Source organism: Phascolarctos cinereus, unplaced genomic scaffold (genome assembly GCF_003287225.1).
Source record: "Phascolarctos cinereus isolate Bilbo 61053 unplaced genomic scaffold, phaCin_HiC Scaffold_4;HRSCAF=312, whole genome shotgun sequence".
Lineage (NCBI taxonomy): Eukaryota > Metazoa > Chordata > Mammalia > Diprotodontia > Phascolarctidae > Phascolarctos > Phascolarctos cinereus.
Genome location: NW_027555847.1, coordinates 2,874,847 through 2,887,462, shown reverse-complemented (window position 1 = coordinate 2,887,462; position 12,616 = coordinate 2,874,847). Strand labels below are relative to the sequence as shown.

Below are 12,616 nucleotides of genomic sequence, written 5' to 3'. Positions count from 1 at the left end.
ACATCATGAGCAGATAAAATAGCAAAGTGTGAGGTAAGAGAACTGCTAGGTGTGAGACTCTGGGCATGGAAAAGATGTTGCCAAAGAGAGATCTCAAAGCCCCTATTCTCAGAACATTTTCTCATCAGTGACTCACTTGGACAAAATCAGAGGTGACAGAACGATCCTATTTCTGTGGTTGTCAAAAAGCAAAGATGAGTAAGAGCACGCTGGGTCAGAGCCAGCCACAAGAGAGCGAGCAGGAGGGGAAGCCAAGTCCTCTGTTCTGGTACCAGGTCAGGATGACAGAGCCTGGGAGGGACAAAGGTATCAGAACAAGGGAGGCACAAACAAGCTATGGCTGAGCCCAGTCCAGAGGGATCGGAGCCAGTGGCCCCCATGTGTGCCGGAGAAACACGCATCAGAACCAAGGTGTCTGGAGAAGAGTGACCGGGTCAGGCTGTCCAAGGAGCGGTTTATATCCAGGACAGCGTGCAGCCCCCAGCCAGGAAGGAGCAGGGACCCCCTCCCATCCTTCCTACCCATGTCACACTCGGCTGGTATTCCCGACACACAGTTCTTTCTGCTGGGCAGGCCCTGCCCAAGCTGGGCGGGCACAAACACAGCTTTGGAGAACTCTCCATGGCAGTGACCGGGGCCTGCTCCAGCCGTCTTCAAGGCCAAGAGAGCTCTCCATCGGCTCCGGGGCAGAATCAGGGGCCCTACAAAGGGCTCCAATGGACTCTAATGAGGTAGTGAGCTGCCCGTCATGGGAAGTATTCGAGCAAAGGCGTCTCTCTATCTCTGCCTCTCTCCCCGTTCCCCTCATCTCCCTCCTCTCCCTCCCCCCTCCTTCCCCTCCCCCCTTTTTCCCCTCCCCCCTTGACTGTCTCCATCTCCACCGCCCAGGGAACACCCCAAGTACTCCGCTGGCCCCAAGGGCCGGAAGGGAAAGCAGATGACCCCGCCTCCCGCTCCCACACCACCAGCTCCCCGGCCCTCATCTCCGGCCGCCGCGCGGTGCCCACGAGGTGGGCCAGGCTCTACGGCGGGACACAATGCGGATGATGCCCCCCCCCGCCCCACCCCCAGGCCAAGGAGAAGGGAGAGGGCCGATCCTGCCCCGCCCCCGGGCCGGACCACTGGCCCTCCGGACAGCTGCCTGCCCCGAGCCCCAGGCTGGAGGTCGGGGCAGGCTGGAGGCGGGTGCTCCCGAGTCGTCGAGGGGCCTCCAGGGGATCGGGGGACGCCAGGGTCAGGGGTCAAAGGCCGGGGCTCACCTGCGCGTGCGCTACGACCAGGCTCTTGTTGCCCTCCCCGTGGTACGTCCATTCATTCTCGTCCATCTTGGCCGCGTCCATGCCCCGGCCCCGGCCCCACCTCAGACTGGACTCGGCCCCGGCCCTGGTTGCCTGCCCTCGGCCCGCGCCCGGCCCCGGCCCCCACCCCAGGCTCCGTCACCGCCGGCTTCGGGGAGCGACTGTCACCGGCTCAACACGACAGGGCGCGACGGGCCCCCGCCCGGAAATGACGCCGAGGCGCCGGCGCGTGCGGGCTGCGTGAAGCCTGCGTACTTCCGCCCGGCGGGGTGGGAGGAACTTAGGCTAACGGCCATCTTGACTGCTGGCAAGGCGGGCCCAGGATCGGGCAGGAAAAGAGGCTTCCGATTCCGGCGGCGCCTGCGCCTGCGCTGTGCGTGCTCGGCCGGGGTCTGCTGGCAGGGCCGGCATCCCCCCTGTCATCAAGCGGCTCAGGGCCTGGCGGGGATGGGAGGCGGGAGGTGGCCGAGAGAACGGAAAGCAGAAGATGACGCACTGTGTGGAAGGAACAAAGAGAAGGCCAGGGAAGCTGGGGCCAGCCTAGGAAGAGACTCCACTTCATCCTAGAGGCAACAGATAGGGAGTCATGGGACCTTCTTGAGCAGGAGAGTGACTGTTTGAGAGCAGAGCTTTAGGAGGAATGTCCAGGATTATTTATTGTGATCTTATCCCTGAAGCCCTTTAGCAAAAGGTGGATTCTTTTGGTGTCTCCTGAGCAGGACACGTGTGAGGCTGCTCAGGAGACGGCTAGCTACACATGTAAAAGGACGTCGTTGAAGAAACCAGGAATGGATGACCAGATGAGTGTCCACGGCCTGGGCTCACAGATTTAGGGTTGGAAAGGACCCTAGAAATCATAGAGGCTTAGCTCCCATTTTACAGATAAGGAAACTGAGGCCCAGAGAGGCATGGTTGGGTTAGCTACAACATAGGCTTGTAGATGTACTTCTGGGGGGACACAAAGAGGTCACCTAGTCCAGTCCCAGTGCTTTACTGATAGCCCTTAGACATGGTGAATCCAATTATCTCAAAATGAAACTCATTATCTTTCCCTCCAGGCTCTCCCTAACCTCCCTATGAGGGATAACCAATTATCTGCCAAGCCCTGGCAATTCTACCTCTTCTGATCTGTCCTCACTTTCATCTTTACAACATCTCTCATCCATTTCACTTCTCCAACATTTCTTGCCACTTTGACCCTTACATTTCTCATCCGATTTCACCTTTGCAGCTTCTTTCCACCTCTGCACCATCTTTTATCACTTTCATCTCTGCAGCATCTCTCAGACTTCACCTTTACATTATCTCTTGTCACTTTCACCTCTGCATCATCTCTCACAGATTTCACCTCTGCAACATTTCTCTAGTACACCCCTTGTCTCCTCTGCCCTTACCCTGGTACAGGCCCTCACCACCTCAGCCTGCCTAGACTCTCTCTCCACTCCAGCCCACTAAAGTGTGCCCTAAAACACAGGCCTAACCATGTCAGACCCCTACTCAATAAACTCCGGTGGCTCCCTGTTACTTCCAGGAGCACATACCAAATGTTCTGTTTGGCATTCAAAAGCCCTTACTAACCTGGCCCTTCCTACCTTTCCAGTCTTCTTACACGTTAGTCCCCACTCAGTACTCCAGTCCAGTGACACTGGCCTCCTAATTGTTCCACAAAGAAGACCCTCATTTTTCAGCCCTGGCCATCCCCCAGGCCTGGAACGCTCTTCTTACTCATCTCTATGTCCTGGCTTCAGTCCCAGCTAAAATCCCCCTTCTACAGGAAGCCTTCCCTAATTCCTCAATTCTCTTGCTTTTCTTTCCTCTGTTGATTCTATTTATCCTATATATAGCTTGTCTTAGTTGTTTGTGTGTTGTGTCCACCATTAGGCTGGGGGCTCGTCTACAGCAAAGACTGTCTTTTACCTTTCTTTGTGTTCCCAGTACTGAGTACAGTGCCTGGCACATAGTAGGTGCTTTATAAGTGGTTGTCTGTTTGACTGTTTTTACTTTTCTTATATTCTTGGATTTTAGAACAGTGCCTGACATATACTAAGTGCTTAGCAAATGCTTGTGGCTTGCTTGCTTGCTACAAACAAGGAAACTGAGGCTGGGTGGTTAAGTGACTTTGTATTGTGCTAATAAGGATTCCAAACCCTAGGGCAGTGCCCACCCCACTGCCTTAGCCACTTAGAGGGGTGTCATGAGATACTAGCAAGTTGAGAAAGGACAGGCTTGGACAATACCCAGAAACTTGGCGAGGGCTCTGTGAAGTGAGGTGGAGGGCAGCGGCAGTCCGAGCCACTGCACCACATGGACTGACTCCGAGGAACAGAAAAAACACCACCAGCAAAGGCAGAAGAGCCCCACCGACAGAGGGGCTGTGAGCAGGCCAAAGCAATGGGACTCTGACCCCAGCGGGAGAGCCCCCTCCTCATGGGGCTCACCTGTTTGTGGCCTTCCCCGGGGGGACAGCTACGGGCATTCCCTGTGCTCACCTCAGAATGCAGGGGAAGCGGAGCTTCTGAATATGCCCCATTAGTCTGATACTTGACACTGCTGATTTAGCAGCGACTAGAGAAGTCCGTAGGTATGTGGTTAACCAAGAGTTGGTTTGGGGAAACATTGAAAGGAGACACCATCATGGAGAAGGAGCCTCCTCTACTCATCACCAACAGCAATGGCAGCTGAGCAGCTCCCATAGACAGATAGACACAGTAGCCCTGGGAGTGGCAGCATGACACCCCTCCCCCCAGTCCTTGCCCAGGGGAAGCAACTTCTCTGGAAAAGGAGCCACTTACCTACCAAGCAAGTAGACCAGCCTAGCTGAAGCAGCAAGCCCTGTGCCCCACCCCCCCACCCCACCCCAGAGAGAGACAGCAGGCAGCCCATTCAGGGCAGGTCAGTGCACCAACACCCTCTGGACCCCCCCAGCTCCCCTCAGACCCTGATGGAGACAGCCCAGGACCCTGAGCCCGAGAGCCTTGGGAAGGACCAGGCTTCCAGCCCAATGCCCCTGGGGGGATGCAGCCTGGGCCCTGCTCCTGCAGGGGCTGCAGGGAAAAGGAAGCCCTGGTCACCAAGATCCCAGGCCCTCTCTGGTCCAGGCTCCACATCAGGCCCTGCTGTTACTCTCTCAGTGGGGAATGAGCCCCTTTTTCAATGAATTAAGATAAAAAGAAGTTAAATGACTTGCCCAGGGTCACACACCTACACCTAGTAAGTGGCTGAGGCCAGTTTTTTTTTGGGGGGGGGAGGACGGCTTAGGCAATGGGGTTAAGTGACTTGCCCAGGGTCTGTGTGAGCTGGTAAATGTTATGTGTCTGAGGCCAGATTTGAACTCAGGTCTTCCTGACTCCAGGCCCAGTGGTCTATCAACAGCCATCTAACTACCACTTGCACAGAGTAGGGTCCTAGTAAATACTTTTTGTTATTCATTCATTGATTGAGAGGAGCGTGCCTGACTCAGTGTCCCTCGCAAGTTATGCTGAGTCTCTCTCCCCATCAGACTCTGTGCTCCTTATCAAGGCTGGGGGTCCTTCAGGCGCCACTAGGAAGCGGCTTCTTCATCTCCCCACCCCCTGGCTCCACAGGGCACACTCTCCCTACCTTTCTCCCAATTACCCCCTCCTCCATCTCTTCATGTCTCCATGGAGCTATTTTGTAAAAGAATGAACGTTGGTCCCAGGTGACTTATCTTTCCCATTGTAATAGGGATTTTGGTGTTGGAGGGGGCTGTGACCATCTCTAACCCACACATGAAAAAAACCTGTCTGTAACAAGACCAGGTCAGTCCAAACTGTGAGTGAAACCTGCCAGTGAAAGCCCCACCACCTCCCCCAAAGCAGCCATCCCACTGGAGGACAGCCCTGAGGTTTGCCCTTATCTCCAGCCTAAATCGGGTTCTTTGTAACCCCCCCCACACACACACACACACAGAGCTCCCAGTTCTGCTCTCTGGGGCCAAGCAGAGCAGGCTGATTCCTCCTTCCCTCCAGACTGCACCTTCCCCATTGCTCATTCTGTCCTCATTTGTCAGAGCTCAGACTCCTGCCCCATCCTGCTCTTCCTCCTCTAGAGATTCTCCCTCACATCACTGTCCTTCCTCAACAACTCCCTAGAGGGCCCAGCCAGGGCAGGAGACAGGCTCCATCCATGGGACCTCTGCTGGTTCGGTTTCCTTTCCAGTATTATAAAACAGCTTCTGGATCAGCTCAGCAGATAGCACTGTGTGGCTTTCAGTAAACAGGAAGCATTTGTTAAGCCCTACTATGTGCCAGGCTCTGGGATCCCTGCTGTGGGCTTGGGGTCCCCAGTGGCTGGCCCAGGAAAGTTTTGTTGAATTGAATCAGTGAATGAGATTTATAGTTGATAACATCAGTTACTGTGCCTGGAACTGGATTCGAAGTAAAGTTGGAGTAAAATCCCTCCCACATGAGGTCCATAGAAACCACTGCAAATTAAAGAACTGGTAGGGGCCATGGCTGAAGTCTCCCTGGGGAACAAGATGAAGGGGGGGGAGGGCTACAAAGTAGCAGAGCTTCCGCTTGGGGGAAGGTGGGAGATGCGCCTAGAAACTGTAACCACCCACCTGCTTCTTGGGCAGCCCACTCCCAATTTTGCATTTGGATTTGAAATTGCTTCATTTGTATCCACCAACAGCCTGATCTGTCCAGGCAGGGTGCCCCAAACTCTGGTGTAGAGACCAGTAGACAGCAAGGGGGAACAGAGATGAAACAGTGGGGCCACAGAGCACAGAGCGCTGGGCCTGGAGGCCAGAAGACCCAAGTTCAAATCCAGCTGTAAACACTTCCTAGCCGTGGGACCCTGGGTGAGTCACTTCACCTCTTTGCCTGCTAAATGGGGATAATAATAATAATATAAATCAATCACCATTTATTAAGCGCCCACTATGTGCTCGGCACAGTATTAAGCACAGGGGATATAAAAAGAAGAGGCAAAAGACAGTCCCTGTCCTGAAGGAGCTCACAATGTGCGGGGAGGGGGGAGATAATGAGCAAGTGAACATGTGCAAACAAGCTAGGAAAGGATAAGTAGGACATAATTAACAGAAGGAAGGCCCTGGAAGCAGAAGGCTTCCTGCAGAAGGTGGGATTTGAGCTGGGACTTAAAGGAAGCTGGCCAGGTCAGCAGTGGAAGTGGTGGAGGCCTTCCAGGCAGGGGGGACAACCAGAGAGATGGGGAATCTTGGGGAAAATGAGGAATTGTTTTGGACAATTTGGGTTTAAGATGGCTACTGGACATCCAGTTTTAGATGTCTGAAAGGCAGGTGGAGAAGTAAAATTGGAGATTAGCAGAGATTGGGGTAGGAAAGGTAGATTTGAGAATCCTCAGCACAGAGATGGTTATTCAGTCCAGCTGATGAGATCACCTACTGAAGTAGGACAGAGGGAGAAGAGGACCCCTGAGGGACACCCATGGTTAGAGAAGGTGATCTGAAGGAGGATTCAGCAATGGAGACAGAGAAGGAGCCATCAGAGAAGTGGGAAGAGAACCAGGAGAGAGCAGGGACGTCCTGAAAACCCCGAGAGAGGAGAGAGTCAAGTAAGAGAGAGTGACCAATAGTGTCAGAGACTGCAGAGAGGCTGAGGAAAGTGAGGACTGGGAAGAGGCCACTGGGTTTGGCAATTAGGAGATCACTGTTGACTTTGGAGAGGGCAGTTTCAGTGGAAGGACAAGGTCAGAGAAGCCAGGCTGTAAGGGATTGAGAAGAGAGTGAGAGGGGAGAAAGTGGAGGTCCCTGGTATAGACGGCCTTCTCCAGGAGTTTAGCCACAAAGGACAGAAGAGATACAGGATGAAAGTTAGCAGGCACAGAAGGATCAAGTGAGGGTTTTTCCAGGATAGGGGAGACATGGGCATGTTTGCAGACAGTAGAGAGGGAAAGATTAAAATTAAATGACAGAGGAGGCAGTCTGTTGGAGGGGAAGGGATGGGATGGGATTGGCTGAGCAAGTAAAGGGGTTGGCCTGGGTAAAGAGTAAGGTCATCTTACCACAGGAGGCAAGAGGAAAGAAGGCTATAGTAGTAGAAGGCATTGATGTGGTAGAAGATGAGGAAGAGAGAAGAAGAGGATGCTCATCATGGCGGGGCAGAGTTCTTCTCTGAGAGGGTGGGGGAGGTGTGTGGGCACAAAGGTGACCTTGTTGGGAGGGCTGAGGCCTGACTGGCCTGAGGCAGTGTTGATAAGGGGCCTGGGATTCCAGATTGGAGGACTGTGGAAAGTCTTCACCTCTACCTCCAAGGGTCATTGGGGGGAATCTGATGGGACCGTTTTTTTTGTAAAAGCCTATTAATGCTCATTGTTATTGGCCCTGGAGTTTTCTGTCTGAGGAAAAATGTGTTTTACAGTGATAAGAACAGACCAACAAAGGTCAGACAGCTGGTTAGAAATAGCAAGCTTTTTATTTTAGGTTTAACGACTCCCCAAAATGTGTGTTTGGGGATTCTCCAGCCCCAACTGCAGACAGGATCCAGAGCTCAGGTGATATCAGATGATACTGGTCCCCTGGTCATTATTACTAGAAGTCATGAGGCACCCATAACAAGCGGGCTTTATTCTAATAGGATACAAAATAAGTTAAAAACCAATTCGGAATTCTGGCATCATAGGAGGGCAGGCTGGTGGGCCAGGAGCCCAGGGCACCCTGCCAAGCTCTTTGCTCTCTCTTCTTTGTGTCCTGTTGGACAAAGGGCCTCCGTTTTTCTCCATTGGTTGTAACCACAGAGCTGGAGGCCTCGGTCCTGGATTAGGGACCAGAATGAAGCTGGATTCTCGATTTTCCCCTCCCTTCTCTTTTTCCACTTCACTGCCATCAGCCATCAGCCATCAGCAGAGCAAGCTCTCTGAGGAGGCCAGCAAGGTCAGGCCATCCCAGGGAACAGTGAAGTCTGTCCCAAGGGGTAAAACAAGTCATGCCCACTTTTAAAAAGGACCATGTTTCTTAAGCACTGGGAGAAACAGACACAGTGAGAACACAAATCAAATTAGGAGGTAAACTCAGTCCTGCTGAACATGGCAATGGGTACAGTTCTCTGTCCTCTCAAGCTTGGACAACGTCAGGGGTCCATAAGTGAACTTTTGTGAATGCTTTGTTAAGTGTTTCCACAGAATTCGTTTGCTTTGTGATCCTTTGTATTTCATGCTTTTTAAAAACATCTTTCTGAGATGTGCTCTAGAGTTTTCCCCAGGACACTGCCAGAGGGGTCTGAGACACCACAGACAAGGCAGAAAAGCTTCCTGCCCTCGAGGCTCCCCAAGGGCACCATCTGAGTGCCTGGAGTGGAGGGTGAAGAGCCGCCCCAAGCTCTGAGCCTTGTGTGCTGGACTGGAAGAGGGGCCGGCTTCACTTTCTTGCCCTGGAAACTAAAAGGCTTGGCTGAGATCTAGCAGCCAGGGTTGGGGAGGGGGTGGGACAGCTTCCAGCCTGACCCACTGGATCACAACTCCCCAGCTTCCCTTCGAAGTGATACAGCTGAGCTGTGGTCTGTTCTTTGCTCCCAGCCTGGCTGTTCTTGATTTCCCTCGGTGCTCAAACTAATCTTGGCCAGAGTCCAAGTATCGCTAATTGTTCTCACACTTTTGTCTACCTTAAACACAAAGGTCTTCCTCCTCTCTTCTGTGGGCAGCCCCCACGCCTCCATTCCCCATCCCCAACCTATTCCCACCCAACCTTATGGGTTTCTCTTGCCTGCCTCAACCTCCCTAGTACTTCTCTGGGCTGGGAGTACAGGCTTGTCGGCCCTCAGGATGCCTTTAACCTTTGAAGGCGTTTGAGCAGGAGCAGCGGCTGTCTGGTCCGCTCTTGCCCCTGAACTCTGGCTGTCTCGTCCAAGTGTGAAAGGTCACAGCTCTTGTCCAGCTCACAAAGTAAAACATTGGCTCGGGCAAATGAAGGAGAATTTGAAGAATTGCTAAGGAACAGAATAGACAATAGGATACAGTGTCATCTTTGCCGTGAAACACGGGGAGAATTGCTTTTCTTTAGTAAATGGAGAGGACAGTTTCAGAGGTTAAGGAAGATTACCCGAGTGCCCTGTCCCCAGTGCTTTCAGGTTTCCCTCACCCCAAAATACATGTCATGTGTCTTAAAGTGAAACCCTAAGAGCTGGAAGAGAACCTGGAAAGCACCAAGACTTTCATTTTTAAAGAAGAAGAAACTGAGTCCTGAAGAAAGGAAAGGACTTGTCCAAGCTCATACAAGAAAATGGGGTAAAAATGGTCTGCTCAAGCCGGGACAGATGACCCAGGGCAGTCTAGAGTCCTAGGAAAGAGAGGTTCTCACCTTCTAAGCTGTCTTCGTTCGACCTTTTCTCCTTAGCCTTCCTGTAACTGCTCCTCACAGGCTTAGGGTGTGTCACGTGCATTGCTGTGTGTACATCTGCGTATGTTTAGACAGACTGTTTTCGGAGTGTCTGTTGGCATGGACCTTAGAGGGGCTAGCTGTTGAACTTTGTGCATACCACTACAGTGGTAGTAACAGGCCTAGCATCTGAGTTCAAATCCTCCTTCTGACACTTAATAAGTGAATATTATCTTACACCTCTCCTTGCCATTGGGAATGTGCATCAGAAACATAAACTGGCAAACCCAACAAAAGGGAAGATGTTCAAAAACAATCTTTGTTATCACAATGTAGGTTACTGGTTTTTTCTTTTGCCCTTGTTAAATTTCAGGAGATAGTCACCGTGCAAATCTGGGAATCCCAAAGCAGAGACTCAGAAGAACCTGGGTCCGATTCCTGGTTCTGACACAAATCCAGCTTGGCAGAACTTCCTCCCCCCAGGCCCTTAACTTCTCAGAGCCCCCAGGAGGGAGGGGCTACCAGCACTGGCAGTAGCCCCCATACACACACACATGAAATCCCAGGTCTGGACTCCTCCCCCACCTTTTTTCTTCTTTACTAAAACCAAGAAACAAAATCTTAGTCCCTCGATTGCTCCAAGTAGGCCTTGAGTTGCTGGCTGCCAGGCTCCATCATTGTTCAGGGAGCAGACTTCCCCTTGGGCTGATTTGTCTTTGCCAGAGGACAAGCCTCCAGAGCAGCCCTTGGACAGTAGGGAGAACGCCTGGGGACAAACGATGGCCCCAGGCGTCCTGTCCCCTCGTGGTAAGACATAGACGTAGCTCCCCACCCCCGCGAGCTCTCAAGCAGGACAAACCCGGGGGACCACAGCTTCAAAAGAGCTGTGTGCACACTGAGAACAGTGGAGTCGGTCTAGACCAAGCCCAGATCTAGTCAGTGCTATCCAGCCCTAAGTCTGGACATCCCGAGGTCACAGGGAGAGTTAGGGGCACAGCGGGAGAGATTGTTCATCCCCAGGACCGACAGGTTAACTCATCTAGCCAGTCAGAAATCAGAAGAACAGAATTATCAAACAAAAAGCCAGGCTAAAGGCATCCGGCATCCCCCATCCCCCACACCTGCAAACTGCAGCTAAGACTAGAAGACTGAGTCCTGATCGTGGCTCTGGGCCGCTGAGATTAGCCCAGGGATAGCCCTGAAAGCAGCTTCCCGGAGCCACTCAGCTGGCTAGGATGGCCAGATCTTCCCCAAAGGCAGCCGCCGCCGTCGTATCCCTTCTCCCTTCCCCCTTCTCCCAGATACACCTGTCGGTGGTCTTTCTGTGCGTCTGTCTATGCTACTGGGGATGGGGTGGGGGAAGTGGAATTGAACAGAACAGCCAACCCCGGGTACAAGCATTCGGTCTTTTATTACAAGGAGCCAGGGATTCATTCATTCACTCTCTCAAAATAGAACTCTGAAAAACAACCAGACTGTACATTTCATTTACAAGCCCCGATCCCCAAGATCTGGGTTGGGGGCCCCCCTCCCCACCCGGTGCGGCGGGCCGAGACGGCCCCGGGAGGGAGCCGGGGGGGGGGCAGTCTCGGGACACAGGAGGAAGATGAGGAGGAAAAGGAAGAGAATGAGGAAGGGGAAGAGGGGGAGGAAAAGGACGGGGGAAAAGAGGGTGGGAGGAATAGGAGGAGGAGGAGGGGGCCCGGGGCCGCCAGGGCACGCAGGGTAGGTACAGGTACTACTACTCCAACTTTAATGGCTAGGGGGTGAAAATCAGCATTTCCATTACATCCTCTCTGTGCATTATCAAAGCAGACACACACACACTACATACATACACAGTGTACAGGGCCCGGGAGGCCGCGACCTCAGGCCTCAGGCGGCCGTCCGGGCTGGCCCACGCCGCCACTCCCCGGGGTAGCGGGAGCCCCGGCCGTCGGGGGCGCCGATGGGCGGGCTGCGCGCCGGGGGTCCGCGGTACAGAACCCCGATGGAGCCGTCCTCGCCGATGCGGTAGGACACCTCGGACGGGTCCACCCACAGCGTCAGCTCTCGGGGCAGCAGCTGGAAGAGGCGCCGGGGGCTGAGCCCGCTCTCTCCCGCAGCCCGCCCCACCAGCGGGTCCAGGCGGTGGTTGATGCGGATGCAGCGGTAACCGGAGCCCCGCGACGGCGTCCGAGGGAACCAGTGGTGCTGGTAGTGATCTGCGCAAGGGAGGCGCCGAAGGAACCATGGAGGCAGGGAAAGAGGAGGGGGGCTGGGGCAGGGGGAACGGAGGACAGAATGGGTGGGGGTCTGGCGCCCGTGGAGATCGGGACCAACAGGGCTGCGAGCTCCGACGGGCGGCCTGCCTTTGGGCGTCCGCCCCGTCCAGCCCAACCCCGGGCCCCGCCCCCCTCGGTCCCGGTGACTGACGGAAGGACTGACGGACAGATTACCTGTGAGGGCCTCCTGCAGAGACTCGCGGAAGAGCTGCAGCTGGTCCTCGGCGAAGCCCCCGGGGCCGCGGAGCAGCCGCGTGATGAAGCCGGCGGCCGAGGCCACCTCGGCCCGCATGGCGGCCCCGGGCCCCCGGCGCATCCGCCCGCCTGCTCCGCCGCCCCGGGGACCGAGCCTCCGGGAGCCGAGCCGGGGCGCGGGACCAAGTGCGGTCCTCCGAGCCGGAGATGCCGCCGGAACCGCCGCCGGAGCTGCCTCAGACAGGAGGGAGAGCGAGCGAGCGCTCGGAGCGCGCCGGAGCCGAAGCCCGTGCGCCCCGCTCCGCCGCCGCCGCCGCCCGGGCCGGTGCCGCGCCCGCTGCCCGACCCCTCCCCGTCGCGCCGCCGCCGCCACCGGCAGCCGGCCGGGGGGTGGGGGGTGGGCCGCCAATGGCAGCGCGGCTCTCTGTGGCGTCACAAAGGGCCCCCCGCCGGCCCGGGCTCCACGCGCCCCCCGACGGCTGGACTCCGGGCTCCTCTTCCCCGCCTCCCCAGCCCGGACCCTAGACTCCCCACTCCACCCCTGC

The 12,616-nt window shown here is 55.0% G+C and overlaps 2 protein-coding genes across 4 annotated transcripts in view; both read right to left on the bottom strand.

Annotated features, from left to right (window-relative positions):
- The window catches only part of IPPK (inositol-pentakisphosphate 2-kinase), a 49,294-nt gene extending 47,802 nt beyond the window's left edge, over window positions 1-1,492 (bottom strand). The window contains exon 1 of one of the 3 annotated variants that reach the window (XM_078152009.1): window positions 1,260-1,492. In XM_078152009.1, coding sequence (XP_078008135.1) covers window positions 1,260-1,340 — 81 coding nt within the window. In that variant the 5' untranslated portion in view covers window positions 1,341-1,492. Of the gene's footprint in view, window positions 1-136; window positions 780-1,259 lie in introns of those variants that run through there. The other 2 variants (XM_020964362.2, XM_020964365.2) reach the window with 2 other exon arrangements.
- Window positions 1,493-11,004: 9,512 nt separating this feature from the next.
- On the bottom strand, window positions 11,005-12,397 carry LOC110192975 (protein BTG2-like). The gene is made up of 2 exons (XM_020964458.2): window positions 12,051-12,397; window positions 11,005-11,816 (listed from the first exon to the last, which is right to left on the bottom strand). Exons 1-2 carry the CDS (start codon window positions 12,190-12,192, stop codon window positions 11,488-11,490), a joined length of 471 nt encoding a protein of 156 aa, XP_020820117.1. The 5' UTR covers window positions 12,193-12,397; the 3' UTR covers window positions 11,005-11,487.
- Between the last annotated feature and the right edge of the window lie 219 nt (window positions 12,398-12,616).

Excerpts from the sequence above, each read along its gene's own strand:
- LOC110192975 (XM_020964458.2), bottom strand. The coding sequence starts at position 12,192 with ATGCGCCGGGGGCCCGGGGCCGCCATGCGGGCCGAGGTGGCCTCGGCC. Across the intron at positions 11,817-12,050 it reads TCTGCAGGAGGCCCTCACAG|ATCACTACCAGCACCACTGG; the intron begins GTAATCTGTCCG and ends TCCCTTGCGCAG.